The sequence below is a fragment of the Bos mutus genome, chromosome 17 (assembly GCF_027580195.1).
Source record: "Bos mutus isolate GX-2022 chromosome 17, NWIPB_WYAK_1.1, whole genome shotgun sequence".
In the NCBI taxonomy this organism is placed as follows: Eukaryota; Metazoa; Chordata; class Mammalia; order Artiodactyla; family Bovidae; genus Bos; species Bos mutus.
In genome coordinates, this window is record NC_091633.1 from 18525767 (window position 1) to 18541353 (window position 15587).

Sequence of the window (15587 nt, forward strand, 5' to 3'; positions counted from 1 at the left end):
GAACTATGGATGGAGGTTCGTGACATTGTACAGGAGACAGGGATCAAGACCATCCCCATGGAAAAGAAATGCAAAAAGACAAAATGCTGTCAGGGGAGGCCTTACAAATAGCTGTGAAAAGAAGAGAAGCAAAAAGCAAAGCAGAAAAGGAAAGATATAAGCATCTGAATGCAGAGTTCCAAAGAATAGCAAGGAGAGATAAGAAAGCCTTCCTCAGTGATCAATGCAAAGAAATAGAGGAAAACAACAGAATGGAAAAGACTAGAGATCTCTTCATGAAAATTAGAGATACCAAGGGAACATTTCATGCAAAGATGGGCTCAATAAAGGACAGAAATGGTATGGACCTGACAGAAGCAGAAGATATTAAAAAGAGGTGGCAAGAATACACAGAAGAACTGTACAAAAAAGAGCTTCATGACCCAGATAATCACAATGGTGTGATCACTCACCTAGAGCCAGACATCCTGGAATGTGAAGTCAAGTGGGCCTTAGAAAGCATCACTACAAACAAAGCTAGTGGAGGTGATGGAATTCCAGTTGAGCTATTTCAGATCCTGAAAGATGATGCTGTGACAGTGCTGCACTCAATATGCCAGCAAATTTGGAACTCAGCAGTGGCCACAGGACTGGAAAAGGTCAGTTTCATTCCAATCCCAAAGAAAGGCAATGCCAAAGAATGCTCAAACTACCACACAATTGCACTCATCTCACACACTAGTAAAGTAATGCTCAAAATTCTCCAAGCCACGCTTCAGCAATGTGTGAACCGTGAACTTCCAGATGTTCAAGCTGGTTTTAGAAAAGGCAGAGGAACCAGAGACCAAATTGCCAACATCTGCTGGATCATGGAGAAAGCAAGAGAGTTCCAGAAAAACATCTATTTCTGCTTTATTGACTATGCCAAAGCCTTTGACTGTGTGGATCACAATAAACTGTGGAAAATTCTGAAACAGATGGGAATACCAGACTACCTGACCTGCCTCTTGAGAAACCTATATGCAGGTCAAGAAGCAACAGTTAGAACAGGACATGGAACAACAGACTGGTTCCAAATAGGAAAAGGAGTACGTCAAGGCTGTATATTGTCACCCTGCTTATTTAACTTCTATGCAGAGTACATCATGAGAAACGCTGGGCTGGAAGAAGCACAAGCTGGAATCAAGATTTCCGGGAGAAATATCAATAACCTCAGATATGCAGATGACACCACCCTTATGGCAGAAAGTGATGAGGAACTAAAGGGCCTCTTGATGAAGGTGAAAGAGGAGAGTGAAAAAGTTGGCTTAAAGCTCAACATTCAGAAAACTAAGATCATGGCATCTGGTCCCATCACTTCATGGGAAATGGATGGGGAAGCAGTGGATACAGTGTCAGACTCTATGTTTTGGGCCTCCAAAATCACTGCAGATGGTGATTGCAGCCATGAAATTAAAAGACGCTTACTCTTTGGAAGGAAAGTTATGACTAACCTAGATAGCATATTCAAAAGCAGAGACATTACTTTGCCAACAAAGGTCCGTCTGGTCAAGGATATGGTTTTTCCAGTGGTCATGTATGGATGTGAGAGTTGGACTGTGAAGAAAGCTGAGTGTCAAGGAATTGATGCTTTTGAACTGTGGTGTTGAAGAAGACTCTTGAGAGTTCCTTGGACTGCAAGGAGATCCAACCAGTCCATTCTGAAGGAGATCAGTCCTGGGTGTTCCTTGGAAGGACTGATGATAAAGCTGAAACTCCAATATTTTGGCCACCTCATGCGAAGAGTTGACTCATTGGAAAAGACCCTGATGCTGGAAGGGATTGGGGGCAGGAGGAGAAGGGGACGACAGAGGATGAGATGGCTGGATGGCATCACCAACTCGATGGACGTGAATTTGGGTGAACTCCGGGAGTTGGTGATGGACAGGGAGGCCTGGCATGCTGTGATTCACGGGGTCGCAAAGAGTTGGACACAACTGAGCGACTGAACTATCTGTCTCCACCTTTGGACACTGACAGTCAGGAGGATAAGAATCATATTACTTGTGGAGGCTTTTGTATTCCTAGGGCCTAGCATCGTACTTAACCAATACAGGTGTTCAATAAAAAAGCAGTTAAAGGAATGAAAAAAGTCACAACTCTTACCCCCAAATTTTTTAAAATAGGTTTTTTTGTGGATAGTGACAGAAAATTAATATTTTTTCTTGACATATATTCTGCAAGTCTATAAATCAATCGTTCTAAAACTCTTCATTTAGAAAGGCAATGTGAATTTTTTATTAGGTTCTCCGCTAAAAGACTGGCTAAACATGTAAATCATTTCATACATACACTTCAAACATGTTTCAAGAACAAATATGACTTTAGTATTATTAATTCTTCCATTAATAATTAGTTTGCCATGGTTGATAAAAACTATTAATAAACTTCCTTCAGAGGAATTAGTTTCTATCAGATTTATTGATAGGGGAGGGTAGGGAGGAGAAAATAGTTCATGTGTACACTCTCTACTGCTTACATTGTGTAAAGCCTTCAAAGGCAGGGGCTGCAATGGTGCTGTGCTTTCTCAAGGCGTCTACTGTATTATTTGACGTAATTATTTGCATAAACCTTTCAACCCTTGAAATGTCTTAAGAGATCAATACTGACTCTATTTTGAGTTACCGTCATGGCTACCCAAAATAACAAAATACATGGATAAAAAACATTTAGTAGATTGTTTCAACTCAACCAAATTTTGAGCCATATCATACAGAAGCAACCCTACAAAATTCTGGAGGAAAACAAAGATGGATAAGACATGACACCTGTCCTTAGAGATCTCATAAATCTACTGGGAGAGACAGATTGACAAACTATTAAAATTCACAACAAACTGGCACAAATTGGTCTAAAGACCTACTATAAAACAAAAGTACAAATGCTAAAGAGAAGCAAATTTTTTCTTTTAAATCTCAAGCCTAAATTCTCTAACTTCCATAGTCTGTTTCCATAGAGTGGTTTAGACAGTCTTCAATCAGCAACATGCTTTGAAATCCCAGGACCAGGAGCCTGACCAGCCAAAATCCTGTATAGTGAAGAGCTTTAACGTCTTAAGGCCAGAAACCCAATATCACATCAACACTCTGGTGAGGAAAGTACACTGAAATTGCAAATTCCTGGTTCTTTCTCTACCTTTTGCCTGATTAGGACATCCTTTGAGATCATAACCCCGGCTTCTTTGCCTACACACAATTTTTGAAGGTGCTCACAAGTCCCAATTCACCTGGTATAGTGCCAATTTATACCTTTTGCTCTGGTGTAATTATTATGATTTGGATGACAAATTATATATCACCTAAATAATTAACAAAGTATTCTGCAGTTCCAAGCCCAGGATCCTATCTACCCACAATTTTTTTTTTTTTTAAATCCATGTGTTTATTCATTCAAGGACATTTAAAAAATTTCGTTAAACTTTTGAGGTAATGGCAGATTCAGTTGTAAGAAACAGTACAAAGAAAGTCCACATGCCCTTTATTGAACCCCCACCCTCATGGTACTGAGTTGGTCAAAAAGTTCATTTAACTATGCACAATTCCTAAGTAATAAATTATTCTAAAATCCTAATTTCAGGATTTTTTCTATCCACATACTCTATCACCAAAAAGGTACTGGTGTTCAGAAGTCAATATTTTCATAGAGTAATTACAGGTGAAAATTATTGATAATAATTTATCCTTTTGGATAATACTATATCCAATGGAAATACAGAAACAGCAAATAAACTAAAGTGAGATCAATATATATTTGAAACCTTGAAAGTCATTACATATAGCTTAAAAATACCATTTATATATTGTATACCTGTTTATTGGTATCAGCCACGGTTTCATCCTGGAGAAACTCACTTGGTACCTCAAGTTTTATTAAAAAACGAGCTAAATATGCTCTTTTCTTCAGTTCATTAGTTCTCTGAAGAAGCCAGTGGAGCACTGGGTAAATTACAGGTTTACTTCCAATCACCAGACCCTGACGAAAGGTACTCCTATAAAAAGAAAATACACACACACACACACACACACACAGAGGCTTATAAGTAAACCTTGAAAAGAGTTAATATTTGCTCAAATCCAATTTACACTTTTCCTTGACTATTTTAAAAAGATAAAACCAAGGCTATTCTAAAGTAAGTCTGCACATTGACAATAATCATAAAATTAGTCCCTTAATACATCACTGGAATATATGAGGAGGTTGTTTTGGAACCATTAACTGGTCAGCCCTAATACTTCACTTCACTGACTGGACAGGTTTAAATTGTAGCTTTTGTATAGGATGGCAGATAAATGATAAAATAGAAACATGGATTTGCCTGACTTTTTTGATTAAGAGAAAGAACTGACTCACTTAAGACTCCTACATGACAAAATAACATTAAAAAAATCAAGATTATTTTGAAATCCAGTGATTTCATGAGGCCACTGACTTAGGGAAAACAAGCATTGTCAGAAAGACTGACTATGAAGGTTTGGATATTAAAGTACAGCTCTAAGAAAGCAACACTTGGTCAGCTCCTTACATGTCTGCAGCATTTCCTGGAGGTTTGTATTTAAGGATACCAAGAAGGCTCAACATCCTTTTGGCTGTTTGCTCTGGCATCTCCTCTCTGATATCAACAACTTGCTAACAAATAAAGAAATTGAAAAAATGTTATTATGCAAATATAGCAAAGTACAATATTGAAACTCACTGACAAAATTGTTCTGCTAGAGCATAACAGTCACAATGGTCTCTTCATAAAACAGATTAAGTATGGAGGCTTCCAGATTCCAAGGGAGGGTACATACAAGCTAGATCAGGATTCATACTAAGAATGCCAAGCTTAAGAAAGTCTCCAGTGGAAAAGACCAGTGTATATGAGACATGAGCTAACTTGCAACACAATAAAACCTTTTGTAAAAGCATTTTCATTCCGGAACCAAATCTATTTATGTTTGGAACTGCACAAATAATTTCTAAGTAAGGTACAAGGAGGTAATTTAATTTTTGAGCTAGTAGAGAAATTTTAAAGATCATCTACTATCACTTTATAGGAATGGAAAACTAGGCCCAGAGAGGTTAAATAATTTGCCCCAAAGTTACAGATATTTAGTGGCAGAAACTTGCTTTCTTGCCACCCTTTTCATCACAGAGAAAAAGAAAACTCTTACCTTTGGATCAATCTCAGCCAGAACATCATTGAGAACTTGTAATAGTTGCATTGGCTCCAAGGAATCAAATGTGATTAAATTATAGTTCTTCCTAAAAGGTTCCTTATTGAGATTGTCCACGATGAATTTGATTTGATCACTCATAATTAGGTCTTATAATTTAAACTAAACAGTAAAAATACAGGAAAAAAATCCTCAATATTGGAAACAAAAATTCTGTATTAACAAAATATAGTCACCAGAAGGTCAATATTAAGTTCATAGGAAGTAGGCATGGAATATATTCTACATGGAATACAAAATGCTGTGAAAAGAGTTATTTTGTTCAAAGAGTATGCGGACTTTATTAGGAACGCTATAGTACATATTGATAATATTCAACAACACGTTTTTGTATATGCATCTGATAGCAATCATCTGAATTAACATGGACAAGTGAATATAAAACCCACCCACATTAACATTTCTTCCATTCAGCTCCACAATTTCTACTCAGGGGTAAAACTCAGCCTATAGACATGCTTCAATTTTTTTTTTTTAATTAGCAGCCCACATTAATCCAAGTTTCCAAATTCTCTAGATAATCAGATCTGGGAACCCTGGACCCATTATATGGCCACAATCAACTGAAGCTGGGTGAGTGAGTGAAAGTTGCTCAGTCATGTCCAACTCTTTGCGACCCCATGGACTATATAGTCCATGGAATTCTCCAGGCCAGAATACTGGAGTGGGTAGCCTTTTTCTTCTCCAGGGGATTTTGGGATCAAACCCAGGTCTCCTGCATTACAGGTGGATTCTTTACCAGCTGAGCCACAAGGGAAGCTGGGTAGAGGTTACAAACTTCAGCCTTAGGTATGCCTTCTTTGAGCTTCCCAGGTAGCTCAGTGGTAAAGAATCCACCTGCCAATGCAAGAGATGTGGGTCAGGAAAATCCCCTGGAGAAGGAAATGGATACCCACTCCAGTCTTCTTGCCTGGGAAATCCCATGGACAGAGGAGCCTAGAGGTCCATGGGGTCATGAAAGAGTCAGACATGACTTAGGGACTAAACAGTATGTGCTCTTCACATATTGGAAGGACTGAAGCTGATGCTAAAACTGCAATACTTGGGCCACTTGATGTAAAGAATTGACTCACTGGAAAAGACCCTGATGCTGGGAAACATCGAAGGCAGGAGGAGAAGGGGACAACAGAAGATGAGATGGTTGGATGGCATCACCGACTCAATGGACATGAGTTTGAGCAAGCTCCAGGAGTTTGATGAACAGGGAAGCCTGGCATGCTGCAATCCATGGGGTCGCAAAGAGTTGGGCACAACTGAGCGACTGAACTGAACTGACTGAAGTCACTTTAGTTGTGTCCAACTCTTTGCGACCCTATGGACTGTAGCCCACGAGGATCCTCCAACCATGGAATTCTCCAGGCAAGAATATTGGAGTGGGTTGCCATGCCTTCCTCTGTTCCTCCTGACCCAGGGATCAAACCTACATCTCTTTCCTCTCCAGCACTGACAGGCAGGTTCTTTGCCACTAGCGCCACCTGGGAAACTCAAGCTCAATTTAGCATTCCTCAGTTTTGTTTCCAAATTGTTACCTTCAGTTCAGTTCATTACAGTTCAGTTGCTCAGTCGTGTCTGACTCTTTGCGACCCCATGAATCACAGCACGCCAGGCCTCCCTGTCCATCACCAACTCCCAGAGTCCACCCAAACCCATGTCCATCGAGTTGGTGATGCCATTCAGCCATCTCATCCTCTGTCGTCCCCTTCTCCTCCTGCCCCCAATCCCTTCCAGCATCGGGGTCTTTTCCAATGAGTCAACTCTTCGCATGAGGTGGCCAAAATATTGGAGTTTCAGCTTTATCATCAGTCCTTCCAAGGAACACCCAGGACTGATCTCCTTTAGAACAGACTGGTTGGATCTCCTTGCAGTCCAAGGGACTCTCAAGAGTCTTCTCCAACACCACAGTTCAAAAGCATCAATTCCTTGACACTCAGCTTTCTTCACAGTCCAACTCTCACATCCATACATGGCCACTGGAAAAACCACAGCCTTGACTAGATGGACCTTTGTTGGCAAAGTAATGTCTCTGCTTTTGAATATGCTATCTAGGTTAGTCATAACTTTCCTTCCAAGGAGTAAGCATCTTTTAATTTCATGGCTGCAATCACCATCTGCAGTGATTTCGGAGCCCAAAAAAATAAAGTCTGACACTGTTTCCACTGCTTCCCCATCCATTTCCCATGAAGTGATGGGACCAGATGCCATGATCTTAGTTTTCTGAATGTTGAGCTTTAAGCCAACTTTTTCACTCTCCTCTTTCACCTTCATCAAGAGGCCCTTTAGTTCCTCATCACTTTCTGCCATAAGGGTGGTGTCATCTGCATATCTGAGGTTATTGATATTTCTCCCGGAAATCTTGATTCCAGCTTGTGCTTCTTCCAGCCCAGCGTTTCTCATGATGTACTCTGCATAGAAGTTAAATAAGCAGGGTGACAATATACAGCCTTGACGTACTCCTTTTCCTATTTGGAACCAGTCTGTTGTTCCATGTCCTGTTCTAACTGTTGCTTCTTGACCTGCATATAGGTTTCTCAAGAGGCAGGTCAGGTAGTCTGGTATTCCCATCTGTTTCAGAATTTTCCACAGTTTATTGTGATCCACACAGTCAAAGGCTTTGGCATAGTCAATAAAGCAGAAATAGATGTTTTTCTGGAACTCTCTTGCTTTCTCCATGATCCAGCAGATGTTGGCAATTTGGTCTCTGGTTCCTCTGCCTTTTCTAAAACCAGCTTGAACATCTGGAAGTTCACGGTTCACACATTGCTGAAGCGTGGCTTGGAGAATTTTGAGCATTACTTTACTAGTGTGTGAGATGAGTGCAATTGTGTGGTAGTTTGAGCATTCTTTGGCATTGCCTTTCTTTGGGATTGGAATGAAACTGACCTTTTCCAGTCCTGTGGCCACTGCTGAGTTTTCCAAATTTGCTGACATATTGAGTGCAGCACTGTCACAGCATCATCTTTCAGGATCTGAAATAGCTCAACTGGAATTCCATCACCTCCACTAGCTTTGTTTGTAGTGATGCTTTCTAAGGCCCACTTGACTTCACATTCCAGGATGTCTGGCTCTAGGTGAGTGATCACACCATTGTGATTATCTGGGTCGTGAAGATCTTTTTTGTACAGTTCTTCTGTGTATTCTTGCCACCTCTTCTTAAAATCTTCTGCTTCTGTCAGGTCCATACCATTTCTGTCCTTTATTGAGCCCATCTTTGCATGAAATGTTCCCTTGGTATCTCTAATTTTCATGAAGAGATCTCTAGTCTTTCCCATTCTGTTGTTTTCCTCTATTTCTTTGCATTGATCGCTGAGGAAGGCTTTCTTATCTCTCCTTGCTATTCTTTGGAACTCTGCATTCAGATGCTTATATCTTTCCTTTTCTGCTTTGCTTTTTGCTTCTCTTCTTTTCACAGCTATTTATAAGGCCTCCTCAGACAGCCATTTTGCTTTTTTGCATTTCTTTTCCTTACATCCTTTCAAACTTCAGCTGACAGAAATAAGCACTACTCCCTACATAGTTTTTCCACCTTTGCCTTCAGTTAATGCTGCTTTTTCTGCCTAGGGCTGTTTTCCCTTTCCCCCATCTCCAGAGGTGCAAAACCTTACCATTTTTCAAGCCCTGTTCAAGGCCAGGCAAGAATACTGGAGTGGGTTGCCATTTTCTTCTCCAGGGGATCTTCCCAACCCAGAGATCAAATTCAAGTCTCCTGCATTGGCAGATGGATTCTTTACCTCTGAGCCACCAGGAAGCCCACCTGAAGACATATCTGTGCCTAATTCTATCTTTGAATATGGCATATAAAACAGCGACTTCTTCCACTAGAATGAATTTGTTCACAGGCCCAAGGCCAGAAAATAAGCATAAGCCTAAACAAGATGGTAGTGAGGAAGATTGTAACTTTTTAAAATTGATTATCTGATTATTTAATGGCTGAAACAACTTACCCATGGCTTCTAGTGTTTCTTGCATACAGACATCATGTGTTTAGTATGGGGGAAAGTGGTAGAAATTTGCAGACAGGCAGTTTTTTAGAGTAGCAGTTTTAAAAAATGAATGTAACAGTGAACTGCCAAAAAAAAGAAATAAGGAAAAAGATATTTCAGTGTTCCCTAATAGTTTTTAACCATGAAATGAAGAGATGCTAATTTACTTAAGACATTAGTTGGAGCTGCATGCATCTTGCTCTGAAACAGATTTTTTAAATTGGGTAGGTAGAGTTGGATACTTAGAAAACATCAAAATGTACAAGTATCATCATTTTCTCATAATTAAGATAAAATTATGAGTAAATGATTGTATTATTTTTGAAAAATAAGCCAAAAGATGGTAAAAAAAAAAAAAAGGATAACCAATGTGGTTTAAATTTTTAAGGTTTCCTTTAAGCTATAAAAGGAAAACCTTTAGAGAAATAAAAATCCACACTGGAGATGCAAATTTTCCACTGTGTATTTTAAGTAAAAGTTCACGTCACAACCTCCACACATGGATATACTCAATTTTTCATTCTTTAGAAATTATATATATGTAAAAATTGTATGTATATAAAACATAACACATACACACATATATTTTTTTTTCCCCTTCCAAAACCCAAAATACTAGGATAAACACATAAAACGTTACTAGGAGAGGAAAAGAAACCAGTTGATTTTCACTCCTAGCTGCCCACCAGCTTTCAGATGGTCACCCGCTAAGGACAAAGATGTACTGAATAGGTAGGTTGTCTATGCCCAGTGGGTTCTCCGCTCTAAAATTAGCAAAAGCAATTACTCTCCCTGTTCCAGCGGAAAGTCGCCTCACTAATTCACAAGCACTCACCCACATAAGAACCCGAGGGGGTGGGGGAGAATTAAAACCAGGACGTGCGTTTATCTGGCACAACTCGGGACAGAATCAGCGCTGTCCGGGTCCCAGGCTGGCACGAGCCTCCTAAGATTCCCCAAAATAGTTCCCCCGCCGCTTCCCGCCCCTGGGGCTCGGGAGAGGGGACAGAAGATCCCATGTCTGACCCAGGCACCTCGCGAGGGCTGCTCTGGGCTCCCCTACGGTTCATCTTGTTGGGGAGCCGCCTGGATCACTGCGAGGCCCCACAGGAGCTGACCCCCGAAGTGGGGGGTTTAACTGCTGCGACCCCCTCCACTCTCGAGGTGCCGCACTGGAAAGCGAAAGGGAAGGGGGAGGAAGTTCTCTCCTATTCCGGGGTTCAGGGGAGTTTCCGACCGCGACTTGGCGACGTTACCTCAAATTCTCCTCACGAAACCACTTTACCCCCACACGAGGCATCCAGGCTCTAGTGGGTTCCTAGAGACGAGCTCCTTGGCAACGGTTGCTAGGCCGTGGACACGTCACTTCCGGAGGGGAGGGTTGGCGCGTTTCCGCGAGGCCCTTGGCGGGCGCGCGCAGTGAAGCCGAAGCTCCGGATGCGAAATGCGGAGAGTGCGGGGCCCAAGTTCAAAGCGTTTCGCAGGTTCTGAGCCACTGCAGACAGCCTAGAGAATTAGGAGTTGTTACGGTGGCAATAAACTTTCGCAAATGTCCTGCAGTTTGCAGTTTACGAAATACTCTTTTCATTATTATTATGTTGTTTAGTCCATAAGTCTTGCGGACTCTGCAATCCTATGGACTGGACCCTATGGACTGCGACCCTATGGACAGGCTCTGTCCATGGCATTTCCCAGACAAGAATCCTGGAGTGGGTTGCCATCGCCTTCTCCAGGGTATCTTCCCGACCCAGGGATCGAACCAGCGTCTCCTCATTGGCAGGCAGGGTCTTTATCCCTGAAGCATCAGGGAAGCCCCTCTTCATTACTAACCCATTTTAAATTCCTGTGCCCTTTCCCTCTCTCCTCCTTCCCTCTTTCCTGCCTTCCCTCCTTCCTTCACCAAACATCTGGTGATGACTTCTTTGAGGCAGGGCCAGCAGGATTTGGGTTGAGGAAGCATTTGGCCTGGGCTTCAAATTTAGATTTTTGACATAAATATCTCCGAATTGGGTTATACATGGAATAATTGTAGAGTCTCCGGTGGGATTAACAAAAGACACATTCATCATAGAGATTTCTGCTTCTTTGTCACATTATTGGGCCACATAGCCTGTATTGGGAATTAATTTTTTTCTTCCACAATTTAATATGGAGAGAAACCAAAAAAAAAAAAAAAAGTAAATGGCCTAAGGCTCTTTGGTTTCTGAGAGCCTATTTTTAGGCCCCTGCAGAAATGAATAAAGTCCTCCTTACCTTTCCAAGGAGTTCACATTCTATGAGATAGGGGAGAGGAGATCTTAATGCCCAGATCACAGAGGAGGCCAGGAAGTCTACAGAAGCAGACAGAACCCTAGGATTTTACTAACTGGTGTTAGGAAAGAACTTAGTTGGTGAATGGTATTTTGAACTGCGCCTATCAGAATGGACACCACTGTACTTTGTGATGTCAGCTGGCAGTGAAGAAATGAGAAGAAGAAGGAAAAAAATGAAACTCCTCACCCTCTGAAAACTTAATAGCCCGCTCAAACATCTTGGAAGAAACCAACTACGGATTTAGCATCAGACTTACAAAATAAAGCAAAACAAAACAAATTCCATATTAGGCATCTCCTGTATGCCCTGCTCTGTGCTGGCTTCTGGGAATGCAATGGAGGGCAGGGAATTACCTGGCCCCTGACTTCATGGAGCTGACAGTCTATGCAGGAAGAGTGACAGTTAAATGGGCAACACCAATACAACAACAATAAATGCTATAAAGAAGGATCCAATGATGGGAGAGTCCAGATGAAGGGTCTTGAGTTTATTTGGAGCTGAAGGGATTGTACTGTCAGGAGAGGTTCCATCAGACAAAAAGATGTTTAAGGGTCAGTAAAAAGTAGCCAAACAAGAAAGGGGAGAGGTTTTTTTGGGCAGAGGGAACAGAACATTCCAAGATGGGTACATCACTGGCTGCAGGGCGCTTGGAGAGAAATTAAAGACAGGTCCCAGCTCACAGATGCTCAAGACTAGTTAAAGAAGGCAACACTGAAAACCTTGAAAAGTTAACTCTGGACAGTTAACCTTGAAAAGTTAACTCTGGATGGTAAACAACAATAAAAGATGCATGCCATTGTCATGTCTTTGCGACCCCACGGACTATTGCCCTCCAGGCTCCTCTGTCCGTGAAATTTCCCAGGCAAGAATACTGGAGTGGGTTGCCATTTTCTTCTCCAGAGGATCTTTCCACCCCAGGAATCGAACCCATGTCTCCTGCACCTCCTGCACTGGCAGGTAGATTCTTTTACCACTGCACCACCTGAGAAGCCCAAAAGATGCATACAAGGGATGATGTGATTACTTGACCCTATTGGGTATGTTAGGAGATTTTCCTGGCTACCTGAATTTGGAGCTTGGATTGCCATTGTATGGCTTCACTTGAGATTTCATTTCCTCATCTATAAAATGTGGCCATATAATTCTTTCCTAAAAGGGTTGATGTGAAGATTAAGTGAGTTGATATGGGTTTTGAGATTAGAACAGTGCCTGACATTAGAAGAGATAAGTACATGCATGCATGCTCAGTTGCTCAGTCGTGTCCAACTCTTTGCAACCCCATGGACTGAAGCCTACCAGGCTCCTCTGTCCATGGGATCATCCCGGCAAGAATACTGGAATGGATTGCCATTTCCTTCTGGGTTGGATCTTCCCAACCCAGAGGTCGAACTAGAGGTTCCTACATTGACAGGTGGATTCCTTACCACTGTGCCACCTGGGAAGCCCAAGATAAAGACATCTTACCACCCCCCACCAATTTTTTTTTTTTTTAAAGATACCCTATATGTGAGACAGCAAAAGAGACACAGATGTATAGAACAGTCTTTTGGACTCTGTGGGAGAAGGCGAGGGTGGGATGATTTGGGAGAATGGCATTGAAACATGTACATTATCATATGTGAAACGAATCACCAGTCCAGGTTCGATGCATGATATAGGGTGCTCAGGGCTGGTGCACTGGGATGACCCAGAGGGACGGTATGGGGAGGGAGGTGGGAGGGGAGTTCAGGATGGGGAACACATGTACACCCGTGGTGGATTCATGTCAATGTACGGCAAAACCACTACAATATTGTAAAGTAATCAGCCTCCAATTAAATAAATTTTTTTTAAATTTAAAAAAATAAATAAAAGATACAGTTAGATTTGCTCCTTCTATAGTCTACGGATGTAGGCTATACAAAGATGAGTGACTTTTCCAGTAGTTTTTAGTTCCTTCTCTGCCTACTGCTGCTATTATGAAAACACTATACATGTCAGTTATAAGAATGCAATCCTGGGCTTCCCTGGTACCTCAGTGGTAAAGAATCTTGCCTGCCAATGCAGGAGATACGGGTTTGGTCCCTGGTCCAGGAAGATCCCACATGCTTCAGGGCAAGTAAACCTGTGTGCCATAACTATTGAACCTGTGCTCCAGAGCCCAGGGACCATAACTACTGAAGCCAACAGGTCCTAGAGCCTGTGCTTCGCAACAAGAGAAGCCACCCCCATGAGAAACCCTCGTACCAGGCTTGCCACAACTTGAGAAAAGCCCACGTGGCAACAAAAACCCAGCCCAGCCAGTAAATAAAGAAATAAAGTGATATTTAAAAAGAATGCAATCCTGTGTAAATTCAAGTGAGCAATGGAATCTACTCTTTGTACTCAAACTTGAATTGATTTTATGCTTAATGTGATTGCTTTGAAACACAGGAAAGAATTTGAAGCCAGTCTGCATGCTGCCTGGGATCCATATACTGGGAAGTTATTATTCCAACTAGAAGCAAAGAAGACAGGCATAGAGCGGCCTTGAACATGTTCGGTCCCCGCCTATCTATCAGGCCCACACACAGGACAAAGGAAGATTTTGCAACCATCCTTTGATTCATTTAAGATAAAAAGATTCACTGAGGGATCCAAGAAGAACCTATCAGCAATAATTTCACAACTATGAAGGCATTGCTGATTATATCCCAAGTTAAGCCACCCACATGTATTCTTTTTTTCCCCTTAGGTTCTATATTGAGTCTTCCCTGTAAAGAAGATGCCACTTGGCTGAACTATAGTTGACATTTTTAATAAGTGAAAGGAAGTCCCAGTCACATGAGACAGCCTCTCTGAGAGATTCCTGCTCCTACCCTGACCCTTTCTCTTTTTAATAGCTTATTAAGATAAAGCCCACATACATACAATCCACTCATTTAAGTATACGATTCCATTGCTTTTACCATATTTGCAAAGTTGTGCAACCATTACTGCTATCCAACCCCAAAACATTTTCACTGTCCCTGAAAGAAACCCCATTCTCTTTAGCCATTATCTCCCAGTTTGCAATTAAAAAAAAAAACAACCCACCACTTCTCAGCCCCTGGAAACCATCCATCTGCTTTCCTTCTCTATGGATTTGTCTTTTCTGGACATTTCATATAAATGGAACCATAAAGTATGTGGTTCTTTGTGTCCGGTTTCTTTCACTTAGTTGCAGTATTTTCAAGGTTCATCCATATTGCAGCAAATATCAGTACTTCCATTCTATGGCAGAATAACATTTCATGGTATGGATTTTTGTTCATCTGTTTATCTATTAATAGACATTTGGATTGTTTCCACTTTTTGGCTACAATAAACAGTGTTGCTATGAACATGTATGTACATACCTCCACTCTCATGGATAAAGCACTTCCATTGGCTAAATCAGGTAAGCAGTGTATGCACATCGGGGACATGGGTTAATGAAGGGGTGGCCTTTCTTGGATTTGTCTTTTCCTTTCAATTATTGTTAATTTTGGCCTCTTGGTTGCTCGTTGTTGCAGACTATAGGACCCAAGGTGTAGATTCTTTAGAGTTTTTGGTTGTAAAACAGACTGTTGTTGAAACCTACTCTTCCCTTGCTATCAAAGCACTAAAATTCCCAATCTGCTTCTCAAAGTCCCCTAATAAGAAAATGCTATTATTTGGTATTATCACCAGCCTCCAGTGGAGGAGAAGGTGGGAAGAAGTGTGGAGGAGATGAGAGAGAAACTGGAAGCTGCCCCTTCTAGCTCCCTTATTTAACCTAGATACTACAAGGTCCATCAACAGTTATGCACCTCTGCTCTGGTTATTCAGAGGGGGAAAAAATCACTCTTAGTCAAGTGCCTTTTCAAGACTGAGTTTAATATTAAATTAAAAATAAGGAGATTGGTCATTATTTCATGTAATTGTGAAGTCCAAGGAAATTACTACCATCAGGTATGGCTTGATCTAGGAGCTCAATGATGTCATCTTAACTTTCTTTCTCACTCTGTCTTAACTGTTTCTCATTCCCACTTTTCTCTGAATGGGCTGTTAGTAGCAAGAGGCTTACATTCTTCAAACCTAG

General features: G+C 41.3%; 1 protein-coding gene across 3 annotated transcripts in view; it reads right to left on the reverse strand.

Moving 5' to 3' along the window:
* The window catches only part of IFT81 (intraflagellar transport 81), a 222744-nt gene that overhangs the window by 90371 nt on the left and 116786 nt on the right, over positions 1–15587 (reverse strand). For 2 of the 3 annotated variants that reach the window (XM_070386192.1, XM_070386190.1), the window contains exons 3-6: positions 10471–10720; positions 5172–5336; positions 4541–4644; positions 3826–4006 (exon numbers count right to left, since the gene is read on the reverse strand). In XM_070386192.1, the coding sequence (XP_070242293.1) occupies positions 3826–4006; positions 4541–4644; positions 5172–5315 (429 nt within the window). In that variant the 5' untranslated portion in view covers positions 5316–5336; positions 10471–10720. Of the gene's footprint in view, positions 1–3825; positions 4007–4540; positions 4645–5171; positions 5337–9175; positions 9298–10470; positions 10721–15587 lie in introns of all 3 variants that reach the window. The other variant, XM_070386191.1, reaches the window with a different exon arrangement.